General features: G+C 38.1%; 1 protein-coding gene across 3 annotated transcripts in view; it reads right to left on the bottom strand.

The window, feature by feature from the left end:
- LOC129726150 (serine/threonine-protein phosphatase 4 regulatory subunit 1-like) overlaps positions 1–14,173 on the bottom strand; it is a 345,895-nt gene that overhangs the window by 61,818 nt on the left and 269,904 nt on the right. For all 3 annotated transcript variants that reach the window (XM_055682839.1, XM_055682837.1, XM_055682838.1), the window contains one exon: positions 3,928–4,037. In XM_055682839.1, the coding sequence (XP_055538814.1) occupies positions 3,928–4,037 (110 nt within the window). The remainder of the gene's footprint in view (positions 1–3,927; positions 4,038–14,173) is intronic.

Raw genomic sequence — 14,173 nt, 5'->3', positions numbered from 1 at the left:
TCACTGGCGAAAATACTCTGCCTCACCCTACTAAACTTTTGTATATTTGCAAGAAAATTAATATGATTTTATTTGAAATTACTAATCACTGAGTGTAATATAAATTTTACATGTTTTTTTTAAATATTTTTTAATATATTTTCAAAACATATTCCTGGAATAAAATTTGAATTTCTTCTATGTTCTTTTCAGACATCCTTTGATCTTATTTATACATCAAGCTTAATTATTTTTTGGGAAACTCGAATCTGTGGAAGTTCAAAATGTATTTGAAATGAATAGTTCGGATTTATTTGGAATTAATTTTATCTTAGTCAGTGTTTAGGTGTACAATTATTTTTTCATTCCAGATTGAAGCAGAAACGATAATTGGTTTATGCGAGTAAATCCATTGCTTTTCATTCAGAATCATTTAAGATATATTGATTAAAATCATTGGGTATTTCCCTGATTTTACAACATTTTCTTTTAATTTGTTTTTATTGCATTTTTTCATGAACTTTGTTTATATTTTACCCGAATTTTCAAAGATTCTCTTTTACCAGGAAGACAAAGTATTCGTATTTAATGTGGATTTTTCAAAACTTAGTTCAAATTTTTTGTGTTTAAACTTAGCAACGCTAAGTTAGCAATTTATCTGTTTTTGTTGAGGTAATTTCTGTATTCTTGAGCAGTTTGAAAAATAATAGAAATTTATACAAATTGTGTTTAAAATTTAACTGCTCAATATTTATTTTTATTCAACTTATTTTCTTCTATATACTACTCAAACACATTTTTGATATATTTCTTTTTAATTCGAATGCTTGAATTTTTGACAGATTAAAAAATGTTAAATTGAATAGTTCGATTTATGAAAACATTTTTTTTTTGTATTCTTTTTTATTGCAAAAAAAATTGTGGAATTGTATTGATTTCGTATAGTTTTTTGCTCCCCTACATTTTCAAAATTTTTAGTAGTTTTTTTTTATGTATGTGCATTTTTTGTAAGTTTAATCGTTTTATTGGTATGTCATATATACTTCGGATAGATGTATTATTTTCCTTTTTTCACTTATAAAACTAATTTTATTATGATTTTATTTAGACATGAAGGAATTTTTAATTATTTATTTCGTTAAGAATTCATTACATTTCAAGATTTCATAAGAATATTATTGAATTTGGACAGACACAATGTTAATTATTTCAATTAGATAATTTTTCGCGAAATTCATAGATAATAAGCTAATAGAAGACGAAAATTGTAATCCGACGTTTTTTCTCCCATAGCAAATCCATTACAAAAACGTCAATGAAATGTGACTAATTTACAATAATCCTAAGTTTTGTTTAATATCATAAGTTAGTCTAAAAACAAAGAAACAGTTTTTAGCTGAAAAAAGAACTCACAAACAAAGAAAACTCCTTCCATCCACTAAGAACTGGTGCGCTAACGGTTCAGCATCCATTACTGTATATCTACGGATTACACGGTCCCAGTGCTCCCCTAAAAAAATCAAGGAAATCTTCAACGCCAGCGGCAAACGCATCACGAGAGAAGCAGTGCGCCACGAAGCACGCGACTCACGTCGGTTGGTCACGGGCTCGTAGCAACGGAACGAAACGGCTGGAAGTCGACTCCATTCGGCATCGGCCATTAAATCAACGACCCCCAGCAGATATACCTTCATAGAATCCGCTCCGCACAGCCAGCGCGCGCGGCACGGGCAAACGCAGGCGTCTATTGCATGGCACGCGGTTCTATTTTTCCCCGGCGCACAACCTTTTCCAGGGAGAACTCCGAAACGGGCGTGGGGCAGCAGGACGGGTGGTGCCAACATATGGTTTAGTGAGATGGAATGCTCGCACGCCATCGCGGCCGATCTTCTCTGTTTTCATTTTTAACGTCGTTCCGCCTGTCTTCCCCGCATGTGTTTCTTGTTCCGTTTGCTCCCTTGACAGGGCTCACACCTTTCGACGAACCCCACGGGAGTCGTAGGTATGCTAGCGTAAACGGTCTGTGCACTTCCTGCCTCTTAGAACAGCAGCAGCCGGAGGGGGCGGTGGCTACGGTGGCGGCGAAGGCGATAGATGCAATATTATTTCTGGTGTGTAGTCGAGAAGTCGAGGGGCATATACTTTCCCTCTTCAGGGGCTAAAGATAGATTTTTAATTCCAAAAATGTAAAGCAAAAATAAATAAATAAATACCGAGCCGTTTCGGTTAGTCGTTTGAATGGATGGCTGCGAAGGATTTGAAGAAGACATTAGACGCGCACACGAAGTTTGTGCAGACAGCAGCAAGGGATGCCAGATGACTTTTACTTGATATATTGGATGTTTGAAAGGGAGATTTGCAACAATTGCAACAATCAAAGTAAACAACTAGCAACTCGGTCTGCTAGCGTGGTGTTGGCTAGTCTATGGGGTCCCAATTTTAAAGTCTGAAACGTACGATCGATCACAAGTAAGAATGCAACTATAAATAGACCCATTTTCCAGACACTTTGAGCCTTAGGTTACGATCTGACGGTTTGACACCGTCGAACACAGTTAAACACGCAAACATATCCACAAACACAAACGCAGGATAGTCTCAGTTTAAAAATTTTACAAAAGAACAAGCGATAACGCCAAACTCTAACCGGAAATCGCTATAGCCAAAATATAAACTGCTCCATAAATCACAGCGCCACCAGCCAGGGTTGCATGACGTCAACGACGGCCTCATGTAAATTTTCGCCAAATTGTTCCTGTAGCAATAACCACAACAGCAACAACAGCCAGAATACAACAAGAACGGAACAAACCATGTGTGTGTGCGCGCATTTTCAAGGCGTAGTTTGCGCGATCGAGTGGTCATCATCTAGGGTGGTTCTCACGCTCTTTACGTGGTGCTAAAAAAAGTCAGTGTCAAATGCGCGATCACTCTTCTATCTTGATCGCAATCCAGCCGTGCGAGCAACATTGTATCATAGCGAAAATAAATTTGCGATACCGAAACCGGTACTACCCAAAAGAAATAAATTTTCTAGCCGAACTCGGGCCAGCCAGCGACGACGAAAATATTTTGGCAGAACATTATCATCGTGATCCCGTCCGGTCGCGACGCGCCGTCCCGCGTCTCGCCCTGCAACGCAAGTCAGCTTAAATTTCCCTCTGCGCTTTGCGCATTGGACAGACCTTGGTGGGCACACAAAAAAACGTAAACAAAAATTTCGATCGCATTCGCCAATGCACACCGCTTCACCGGCGGCGGCTGTAAGAAGAACACACCGCAAACAGAAGTAACGAAGTAAAAATTCGCCTGTGAAGACGACGATGGCTGGGCGGTTCAACGACCGGTCGGTCGGTCGAGTCGTTTTGCGAATATGGCCGTGGATCCTTGCGGCTGTTCTGTATTTTTCCTCTGTCGATCCTCTACACTTCATTCAAGACTTGCATTTGCCGGTTTGCAGTACAAAGACGTTACACTGTTATTGTTTGGTATCGCTGGCGGTGAAGAAGATATCGGAAGGCAACTACTGCGTAGCAAATTTGTATCAATGAAATTCGGTTTTTTTGGGACCAGCGATAATGTTGAACTGTACTCTGGCAGCCGAATCGGAAAATTAACTACGGTTTCGGGGTTTGCAAAATGTCACCTGCAGCGGCGCTACACAACACGTCGCTTTAGAAATGGGATGGATTGATTCCTATAAATAGTCGGATGCAACCCAAAACCGACGGTAGGGGCGTTGATTGATTCTTGGGATGATTGATTTGTGCCGCGGTAGCAGTGCTTGTTATGTTGGCATGATCTATGCGGTCCCAGTGCTTTGATCAAGTGTTCTAGCTAAATGTCACGGCGCAACCGTCCTCGGTGGAACACCAAAACTTACAAACTAAATCAAAGATAACTGTCTCGACGGGAGTCGTTCCGTTCCGTCAGTTTGTGAACACCAACCTGAATCGCTGGATACGATGTCTAGAGTGTTCAGGATCTCCTTGTAGTCTCGGTTTAGCACATACGGTTGCGTGTGGATGATATGCTCCAGAACGCGCGGATAGTTTTCTCTGAAAAAGAAAAGTTTTGTAAAGCGGATTGAGTAATAGATAACATACGAAAGAAAAAAGTCAAAGTTCAAGTCAAAGATATTGGGAACTAAAAATCATTTTTGTCTTTAAGCAGGTTATGTTGTGTGTCTTGTAACTTAATGGTACGATAACATGAAATTGTATTTAAGGCCTTAAAATCCGTACACAGCACACACGCGACGTAAACCACTTTCAAACCGATAGCATCGCCCTCCTCCCCATAGACCAAGGGAAACTTGGTCACAGTTCCCACCAAGTTCACATTAATTAACCGAGTTATCATCCGAGCATTCCGGACAAATTGTGGGCTTTTCCATCAGAATAAAGGGCAATCGCAGGCTAATAGAGAAGATGCAGCAAATAATTTGTGAAGCTCTTTCATATTTCTCTGCCTTGCTTCGACACACACAGACTTATATTCAACAACAACAACAGCAACAACAAAAAAACGTAAGTGAAGGGTTACCAGCAGCTCCGTTGGTAAAGATCAACGTGCTCAATGATGACGAGGCAGTATTGAACTGTACTTTTCTTTCTTTTGTTTGCGGACTACAGCAGCAGCGAAAAAATCGCGAATCGCTCGCAATTTTACCATCTTCCGTTCGCTGGGAAATTCCATTTCGTATATTTAAAGCTAACTCGATGCCGGTTGGTGATTTAAAAGAAGCAAGAGATCTCTCTGCCTGTAATATAGGCGAAGCTTCCCGAGGGTAGAAGAAGTTCACGGTCGCGCGGTCGGTAGCAGTGCGGAACAATCTCTCCGGGGAGGGATTTGGTAAGGAAAGTTGAAGAGATGGCGATGATGATGATGACGAAGCCGGCGGACGGGCGAGCGGCGGTGTGAGCACATCACCGCGGGAGGAACTTTAAAATTGCGGAAATAATGAGCCGCGATGAAAAGGAATTCGCGCGCATTCGCAATGTCAGAGTGGTGAACCAATTTTGGGTGGAGAGTAAAATTTAACAACGAAGGCTGAATCATCGGGGGCCAAAAACAGCACCCCTTACTTTAGATTTTCGGTTTTCGTTGTACCTCTGAAGCAGCGAGTGTTGATCAATCGACGCGAATCTACATGTGCGAACGGTTTTTTTTTCTTCATTCCTTTGCTAGTAGTTTTGTATTTTCGACTTCAGTTCTCTTACTTTGTTGATTTTTTGTTTTTTTTTGTCGATTGGTTATTGACCTGGTTGAAATTGGGTTTTGCATTACCATCTCCACAGCATTATCGCGCCGCCACGCACGCACTGTCGATACGCGATGGTGTGAATTCGCTGTTTTATTTTTCCTTTTTTCTTTCGTTTACGCCAATTTTCCCGCAAACCGGTCCACGACGAAAAGTTTGTGTATTGCTAGAAAACAATTTTTCTTCCTTAGAGGCTGCAAAAATTGCATACAATTTTGCAACACATTTCCTTGGTTTCTTGCATTTATGGAAAACCTGAGTGGCCACATGCTTTTTGACGGGATCGAGTCAAGTTTTAGTACTAACATGACTTGACTGAATTTTTTTTTTTGCGTTGAATTTATATTTTTTTCCTAATATGGATAAAGATATATTGCAATATTGGTTCATTTTGCCTTATTTTCCTGAAAAGTTCCAATTGTGCAATTGATCTAAGCTCTTGATTAAAATAGTTTTATGTTACAGTAGAACATCATAAAACACTAATTAAGAATTAACAGATATGCTAACGGAATATCCATGTCCTGATAAACATTCTTCAGTTCCAATCACCAAGATCTATAGAATCATTGAGCATTGTGTGATTTGTCTACAAAAACTTGATTCATCTGGAATCTGGAATCACACAAGAACAGTTCCACAAAAAATGTCCCAGTTTTAATTTTTTTTAAATTGACTTTTCTATAGGCAAAAGATGCCATTTTGTGCTATTGGTTTAATTTTTTGGAACACGATTCATTTTTGAAAACAAATTAGGAATCAATTATCTAAAAAAGGTCATTTTTTTTAAAATCTTATTTTTACCTTTGTTATACTAAACAAAGGTTATAAAATCGATCCAAAAACGCAAAATAGATCCAAGATCCGGAGGGCCAAATCGTATATACCATTCGACTCAGCTCGACGAACTGAGCAATGTCTGTTCGTGTGTATGTGTGTGTATGTGTGTGTGTATGTATGTTGTCTGTATGTATGTGCCGCAAAAAACTAACGCACCTTTCTTACAGAACGCAATATCCGATTTTGATGATCTTATACGCAAACGAAAGCTACTGTTCTCCCCCAGAATGCTACCGAGTGGATTTTCGATTAGTGGCTTAGATTTTGAATTATTGATCAAAGAGTATTTTTTATATGAGGCATTTAACTTTCAATGCAAAATGAATGGCACGAAGAGCCATGTGTTGTATACCAATCGACTCAGATCGATGAACTGAACAATTTCTGTATGTATGTGAATGTGTGCCTGTATGTATAGATGTGTAAATATGTTGTTTATATGTGTAGTATATCAAAATCGAACAAAAAAAAATAACAAAAAAACACCCTTTTTAGAGTACGTATATTCCGATTTTGATGTTCGCATGCTCAAATGAAAGCCCCGAAGCTCTTTGAAAATCATACTGAGTGCAATTTTTAATTGGTTGCTTGAACTGTAGAGTTTTGACCAAAATATATTTTAGACATGGGATATTTTACTTTCTGGATAATTTATCTCTCTCTCTCCATGCTTTTCCTTCTTCTCTTTTTTTGTATCCCTCTTGTTTGGTATCGCTATTTATTTCTCAAAGAAAGGCAAATATCATCGACAACTTTGCATAATTTTTTTTTTAATTTTTTTTTCGTAGTGCGTCTTAACTGGTGTAAATAAATTATTTTAGAGCAAATTGCAATGCTTACTTAGCTTCTTTTTGGATTTTGGGAGTGTAGACATATATTATTATATTACAAAAGTTCACATCAATGGACAACGTGATCCTAATTCCCTAACAAAATAATAGCTTCTTTCCTTGCTCGCGAAGCTTCCGTCCAAACTTTCTATAAAATATATAAGGAATGTTCATTTTATAAAACGGACATTTTGAATAGACGATAGAAACTAAACGTTAACCCCAAATTTGGTGAATCTTCCTTTATCGTGTAGTTGAGTTTGTTGACATTGTGCCGGTGTTGTGGTTTTGGTGTCAGAACGGTTAAGTTTCGAAAAATGGCACGAATCGATCAAGATACTCGTTTTTTGATTATTCAAAAGTACTGTTCCGAGGGACTATCCTGTAGAAATATTGCAAAACTTGTGAAAAGGTCTAAGTCTGCTGTGTACCAGATCATCAGAAAGTTTGGAGAACACCATACTCTTGAAGATTTGCCAAGATCCAGAACCAGAAAAGGTGCGGCTAATCCACAAATCGAGCAGAAATGTGTGAAGCTTTTACTGTCCGATAAATGTGACTCTGTGCGAAAAATTGCTCAAAAACTCAGAGTTAGCATAGGAACGGTTCAAAATATCAAACGGAGGAATAACATCAGAACCTACAAAAAACAGAAGACACCGAAACGGACTAAGGAACAGCATGAACGGGCAAAGGAACGATGTCAGAGGTTGGATAGGATACTGAAAAAGCAAAGAAACTGTTGCATTTTAATGGATGACGAAACTTACTGTAAACTGGACACAACAACACTTCCGGGGCCACAATTTTTCAATTCTATTGTAGGCAGGGAAGTACCAGATGTAAAACGGTCGATTAGAATGGACAAGTTTGGCAAGAAAGTGCTGGTATGGCAAGCTATTTGTTCTTGCGGAAAAAAAAGTTTGCCCTATTTCACAATAGGAACCAGTGCATTCAAAAACGTCTTGTTGCGTTGTATCGTCAACACAAGACCCCACCAATGTTCTGGCCAGACCTTGCATCCGCCCACTACGCTGCTGCCACTCTTGAAATGCTAAAGAAATATACGATTAAATTCGTCGAAAAGGAGAATAATCCACCAAACTGTCCAGAGCTACGTCCGGTTGAACGCTATTGGGCAATTATCAAGCGGTATCTTCGAAAGGATGGTAGAGAAGCACAGTCAATTGATGAGTTCAAGAAAATGTGGTCATCTGCAAGCCGAAAAGTTAAGCCAGAAACTGTAAAGAGGCTTATGAGTGGAGTTCGAGGAAAAGTTCACCAGTTTTATAGTTAGATGAACTTAGTTAGGTTTTACATTTTATACTTTTTGTTGAGAAATAAACCGTCATTTTGCAAAAAAACCGTCTAGAAATTGCTTGAAAAATAATAAAGATATCACCAAAACAAAGTGTCCGTTTGATAAAATGAACAGTCCTTAATCGGGGAGCATTAAAGCAAAACCTGATCCCACAGTGTGCAAATGTAACACAATTAGCGATGCAGATATTGCAGATGCAGAAAACATAAAAAAATCGCGGTTTTGTTTGCAACGCTACGTTTTGAACAGCTGGAAAATTTTCCAGCTGAACTTTCATTTGATGTTTAATATTAGGTTCTAAATATACTTTTAACTCGTGACCAAGAATTTAAAAAATTGTGAACATCGAGATGCGATCATTTGTAGGTAGTTTGGATGAAACTGAAGCAACTTTACATGGCTATACACGTTTACTAGTGTGCGCAGGTGGAAAGTCACTTATTCCTATGATATGATACACTACGCTCATTTAAGATATAAATATTTGTTTCTAATTTAAGACAAAGTGCAAATATGTTATTCCATTTCTCGTTATCGCAGGAAGTTTTATAAAGTCTTTATTTCGGATTTTATCGTACAGCCTAGGCCTTCGAAAAGAATAATGTTCTCGTCTACACTCCGAAAATCCAAATCTCTCAAATGTCGCGAAAACCTTCATTTTCAGATTATGCATTTGAGATAGAATTGAATTGACAACTTTCGTCAATGGGTATATTTTTTTTCTTGGTAATGCTGATCTGAGGTTAGTAGAAGTTTGCTTCAATTCGTAAAAAAGACTTGATGCTGATTCATAATTCTAGGTCCTGCGATGTCTGAAAATAATGCGAATGTGGTATTCAAACCTGGATTATGGGGAATTAAAAAATTAGAACTGCCTCGAACTAACATACATATTTGCTGTTCTAGTATGAAATCAGCATCTTTGTTACCTATTACTATTTATTGTTTACTGTTTCTGTTTATTTAAAAAAAATATGTTGTATTTTTTCAATCGAGAACCAATTTTTAAATGTTCTATCCAGCATTTAAAAGTTGGTTCTCGATCGAAAAAATAAGACTCATATACTCCAGTGATAACATCCATAATATTTGCGAAAACCACGTCAAGCTATAGTCCAAAGATCGTCTTTGGTTCACCTTCTGAAAATTATCTTTTGAATTCATTTTATTCATAATTGAAATTGGATTTACGTTGCTATACGATTTGTGATTTACTGGGCTACTGCCTATAATCGCATACCAGCCCACGTGCCTTCTTTTCGTTCTTATAGAGAAGTTATGGTAAATGTCTATCTCATTATATCATGTCGAAAATATGGGAATAAACCACGCTCAACAGTTGAAATAACTAAAGCACGAAAATACCTTTACGTGCTGTTTTCTCAACTTGATGAAAATGAAGATGGGACTGATATACGATTATAGGCAGCCTAATAAGTATACAATTATAGTTAGTATAACAAAGGTTTCTACAGAAGATTACCTAAACAATGAAATCGATCCGATCATGGAGAAATCAGGAAAAAATTGTTATCTACAAACGTTGCCAAAGAGACTGTGCCAATCAAACAAACCGTTTTGACTGTAAAAATATTTTTAATTCCCCATAGAGTGCTCTATTGGAAATTAAAAATATTTCTACAGCCAAAACGGTTTGAATGATTGGTGAAAGTGTCTTCGGCAAAGTTGTAGATAGCAATTTTGTCCTTCCAAAAAAATATGCTCCTCAAAAACAAAATAAAAAAAAATTCCATTCTTTTTTCCGAATTCCGAATCACGTGGGTACTCTATTTTTTTTCCACCTGACAATTGCCCAATATTTTTCGATTGGGCGGAGTTGGGCACGATTAACTTTCAATGTAGTCGACACCATATTGCCACTGTATCCCCAAGTTGACTGCAGTAGTAAGTTTCTAAAGGGCCCAATACTTCACCGGACCTTTGCGAGTCTTAATGGACGAAAGGAGACATTTCTGCAGGCACTTTTCATAATGCATTTTCGAATCTATTGTATTATTTCTGACGAGAACCTTTGCTTTCAGTTATTAGCTTCAAATTTCTTCCCAAATCGAGTGTTTGGGAAATTTATCAGATCGAACTCAAATTTGCTGGTAACCCTTGCATAATTTCAGGCCTGAAAGCTGTGTCGCATACGAATTCTCCGGAAGGTTCCTTGATTAGAGTACCTACTGTTTGTTGGTGCTGTCGTAGTTTGTCCTCGGTTGGTCTTAATTGTTCTTCAACCTCAGATTTGATCGTAAGTTCCACTGTGGTGCGTCCTCTGATCCGTCTGAAAAACAGTTGTACGTTTACGGAAACGCTTCAGCCCATCATACACTACCCGCCATAAATTTGGAATCGCTTCACTGAGTATTGCAACACTCCGTTTGAATACTGCAATACCACGAAAAGTTTAGCATCATCTAAAATCACCTATCGCGAAGTGACCACGAAAAAGCATAAATCTGGCGAAGACGTAACGCTCACGGGGACGGGGGTATCCTTGAGCGTTACAATTTGTAACATAGGGGAGGTAGGATCAGCTCTGAAGAGACTCTTTTACAACATTACGTAATTTTTATTAGGGAGTAGATGTTGGCGTTACGTTTCGTTACATATAGGAGCGTCGGGGTTCAAAAAAAATTTTTTTTTCGTTACGTAATTATTGAATGTCGCCTTAGCAGCAGTGTTGTGATATTGTTTACTGAATTGATTCAATCAATGATTTTTAAGCCTTAAGCTTCCGCCATGCTGAATGCCCACGCGAGCGATCGGCCGTAAGTAGAGCTGTTCAATGACCTTCGGCAAAAATCTCGCCCGATCGCTCGCATTGGCGTTCACCATGGCAGAGGCCTTACGAAAATGCTAAAACACTCATAACTAAATAAAAAAGGAGACATTTTCTTAAGTGTGTTTATTTTATTTCATTTTCAGATTTGTTCATTCCAATATGAGGAGAAAATTTTCATAAAATTATTCTCAATTTAATATACCATAAGAATATAACAATATAAAACGAAACAGCGATAAAGTGCAATAAAGAGAGAAAGAAAATAAAAGAAGAAAGCATAATCCGTAAGTTTTTTTTGAAAAAAATATTTGTTGAAAAATAATAGAGAGAAAATAAAGCTGGCAACACCGCTGACAAAGAAAGAAAAATATATTCGGATAACTTGATAAGCAGAAAAATCCTAAAAATCATTTATTTGGTTGTTCTTTGAGTTAGAAAGTTAACAGACAACTTCCAATAACAATGATTGTTTGATATAAAATGTAAAATTTTTTTAATTCACGCTTATTTTCCGTCTGTCTAGTTCCGCCACTGTTGTTGTGCCAATCACTTTTTTTTTCAGGGTGATAGTGGTTTTTCACGTGAAATTTTTCAAGGAACACGATGAAATCATGAGATTCAATTTGAAACAAGAATGGCTCATCTTACGTCTATTAATTGCAAGAAAAAGAATAAAAAGATTTTGAACAAAAAATGCATTATTTTGCACAGATGGCGGATAGTGTACATTATTAAATCAGCCACTGCAGATTTTTCAAACATTTTGCTGTCGACAAATTTCAGATGCGCTCACTCACTATGCTGATATAAAATGAACAGTGATTCCTGATTCTAACTTAATCAAATCTTAAGATCTAACTAAACTTTAATTTTGTCAGCTACAGTACTATTTAAAGTAGAAATTTTAGACAAACTAATTAGAAATTAAGGTCTTGGTTATTTGCAGACTCAACGAATGACTAGTTCCATTTGAAACCACAAGTCCTAAAAATTATCTGAGTGTACAAAGCATGCATCTTCTACAGACTGATTACAACTACGAAAGAATGTTCTATTGAAATTTGTTGTTTGTGGAGCTTCATTTTACCGGGGGACAACTAAAAATTTGGATATTTTTTCTTCTACTAAAATGGTTCTGAACTTAAAGAAAAACTGATATATTTCTCATAAGAAGATACATTCATTATGAACGAAAAAAAATAACCATTAGGTCCGAACAAGAGCGTTGTACGGCTTCCACGTCGTTCTATCAATCAACTGTTTGCAGTTCGTTATTCTCCAGTTATTTTCGCACCAGAGGAACTTAAAATACCAAAGAAATCTTTGAAAATTGGACGACACTGGGGTAGATTCGTTGGGTTGCGTAACTATTTGGGGTACAAATTAAGTCAAGTGGTTGTTCAGAAACGTTTGTATTTTTTAACGGAATGTGATGTTTTAGCTGGCCAAAACACATACCTTTAATCGGTATGGTGTTTTTGAAGAAATGAGATCAAAATTTTGTTCAAACATTCGTTCTGTTATACTTCTGATTTACAGCTTTTTGTCAAAATCATGGTTCAAGCCTAGTGATCAAAATTTTGTTCAAACATTCGTTCTGTTATACTTCTGATTTACAGCTTTTTGTCAAAATCATGGTTCAAGCCTAGTGGTTTGAACTAGGCTTGAACCATGATTTTGACAAAAAGTAAAAGTCCTTTTCTGTTCACTACTCTGGCCGGTCTTCCACTACCTTCCTGGCCCATTGTTATTGAGGCTTGCTGGAAATTTAACTGTAAAATGCACTTACGGAATGCTCCTTGTTTCGACGCTATTTTGAACAGCACTGGGCATGCATAAACTAACAAGATATACTGAGAAAAGAGAGAGCTTATATATGCATTCCTTTCTGAGCGTGTTTGTTATGGAGTGAGAGAGCCTCAAAAAATTCCAAATTTTTAGTTGTCACTCGTTATTTAAAAGAAAATATTTCAGAATTGACGGAACAACAGGATTTAAACAAACTTTTACCATTTAAACGTCCCGGCGTAAAATCTTCCATTTCCTAAAGGTTGGAGGGAGACGTTGATTTTTCAACTATGCGAGCCAATATTCATTCGATTTTTTTACTTTTTTTCGGATTATTATGAGCTCAAAACCGCTAGCAATTTAACAAGTTATTCTAAATTATTGAGTCATTATTTTCGTTTGTACATTTAAAAGTTCACCGTTTGTACATTTGAAAGTTCACCTCGTGAAATAACAGCATTAAATTCTGCAAACCATTCGCTCATTCATATAAAGAAGTCTTACTTAGTCCCGAAATTCACGCCCAGGAGCGGTAAAATGTGCGAAACTTCCAAACTTTAACACCGCTTTAAATCCAGTTACAATTCGGTACACACCGTTGTTGCAACGAACAATCAATTACCCAAAACATCATGCGTTCACCATACCGAAGACCAATACGCAGCCCCTGACACCGGTCGGACAGCGAAAACCTAGCTGTGTATGATACTCGAACCACGGATGCCTCCCGTCCAGTCCGGTCCAGCTCGAAGACCTCATACCGAGGGGAGACCAACGTAGTTTCGTTGATTGGTGGGCTCGAAAACGAACGGTGCATCAATTGACCGGCTGTATCGCTGGTCAACCGATTTCTCCACGCCTGCCTGCCTGGTGCCTGCTGCTGCTGCGCTTCATCGTGTCATCGTCGCGTCGCATCTTCAAAAGAACACAGCGCGCCAATAAACACTTGTTACATTCCGCTGCTCAACTTTTACAGTTAGCTTTTATGCATATTTTACCATATACACACTACACACAGCCATACTGGTATCGGATGGCATTACACAGCCGACAGCGGAGAGCAACCGTCGTCGGTGTGAGACCCCGCTCCTCCACGCAAAGAATGTCGACCCCGATCCAGGACCCAGGCTCCTTTGCTAACCTGAAGCCGGCTGCAAGCGCTGACCGACCGGACTGCTGTTGAAATTAAAGTTGACTCGATGAGGAAATCTATTCTCGCTCACGATCTGCAACAATTACGAAGTTCGCAGCTTTCATTTCCGACTGTGGTACGCGTCCCCAGACTGTGGGCCGCGGCAAAGACGCTGCTCGAAGATTTCTCAATGGAAAGTGGAATCATTGAGACTCGGGAATAATAGCGG

Source organism: Wyeomyia smithii, chromosome 2 (assembly GCF_029784165.1).
Source record: "Wyeomyia smithii strain HCP4-BCI-WySm-NY-G18 chromosome 2, ASM2978416v1, whole genome shotgun sequence".
Classification (NCBI taxonomy): domain Eukaryota; kingdom Metazoa; phylum Arthropoda; class Insecta; order Diptera; family Culicidae; genus Wyeomyia; species Wyeomyia smithii.
Note: the sequence above shows the minus strand (reverse complement) of the source record. Positions and strands in the feature narration are given on the sequence as shown.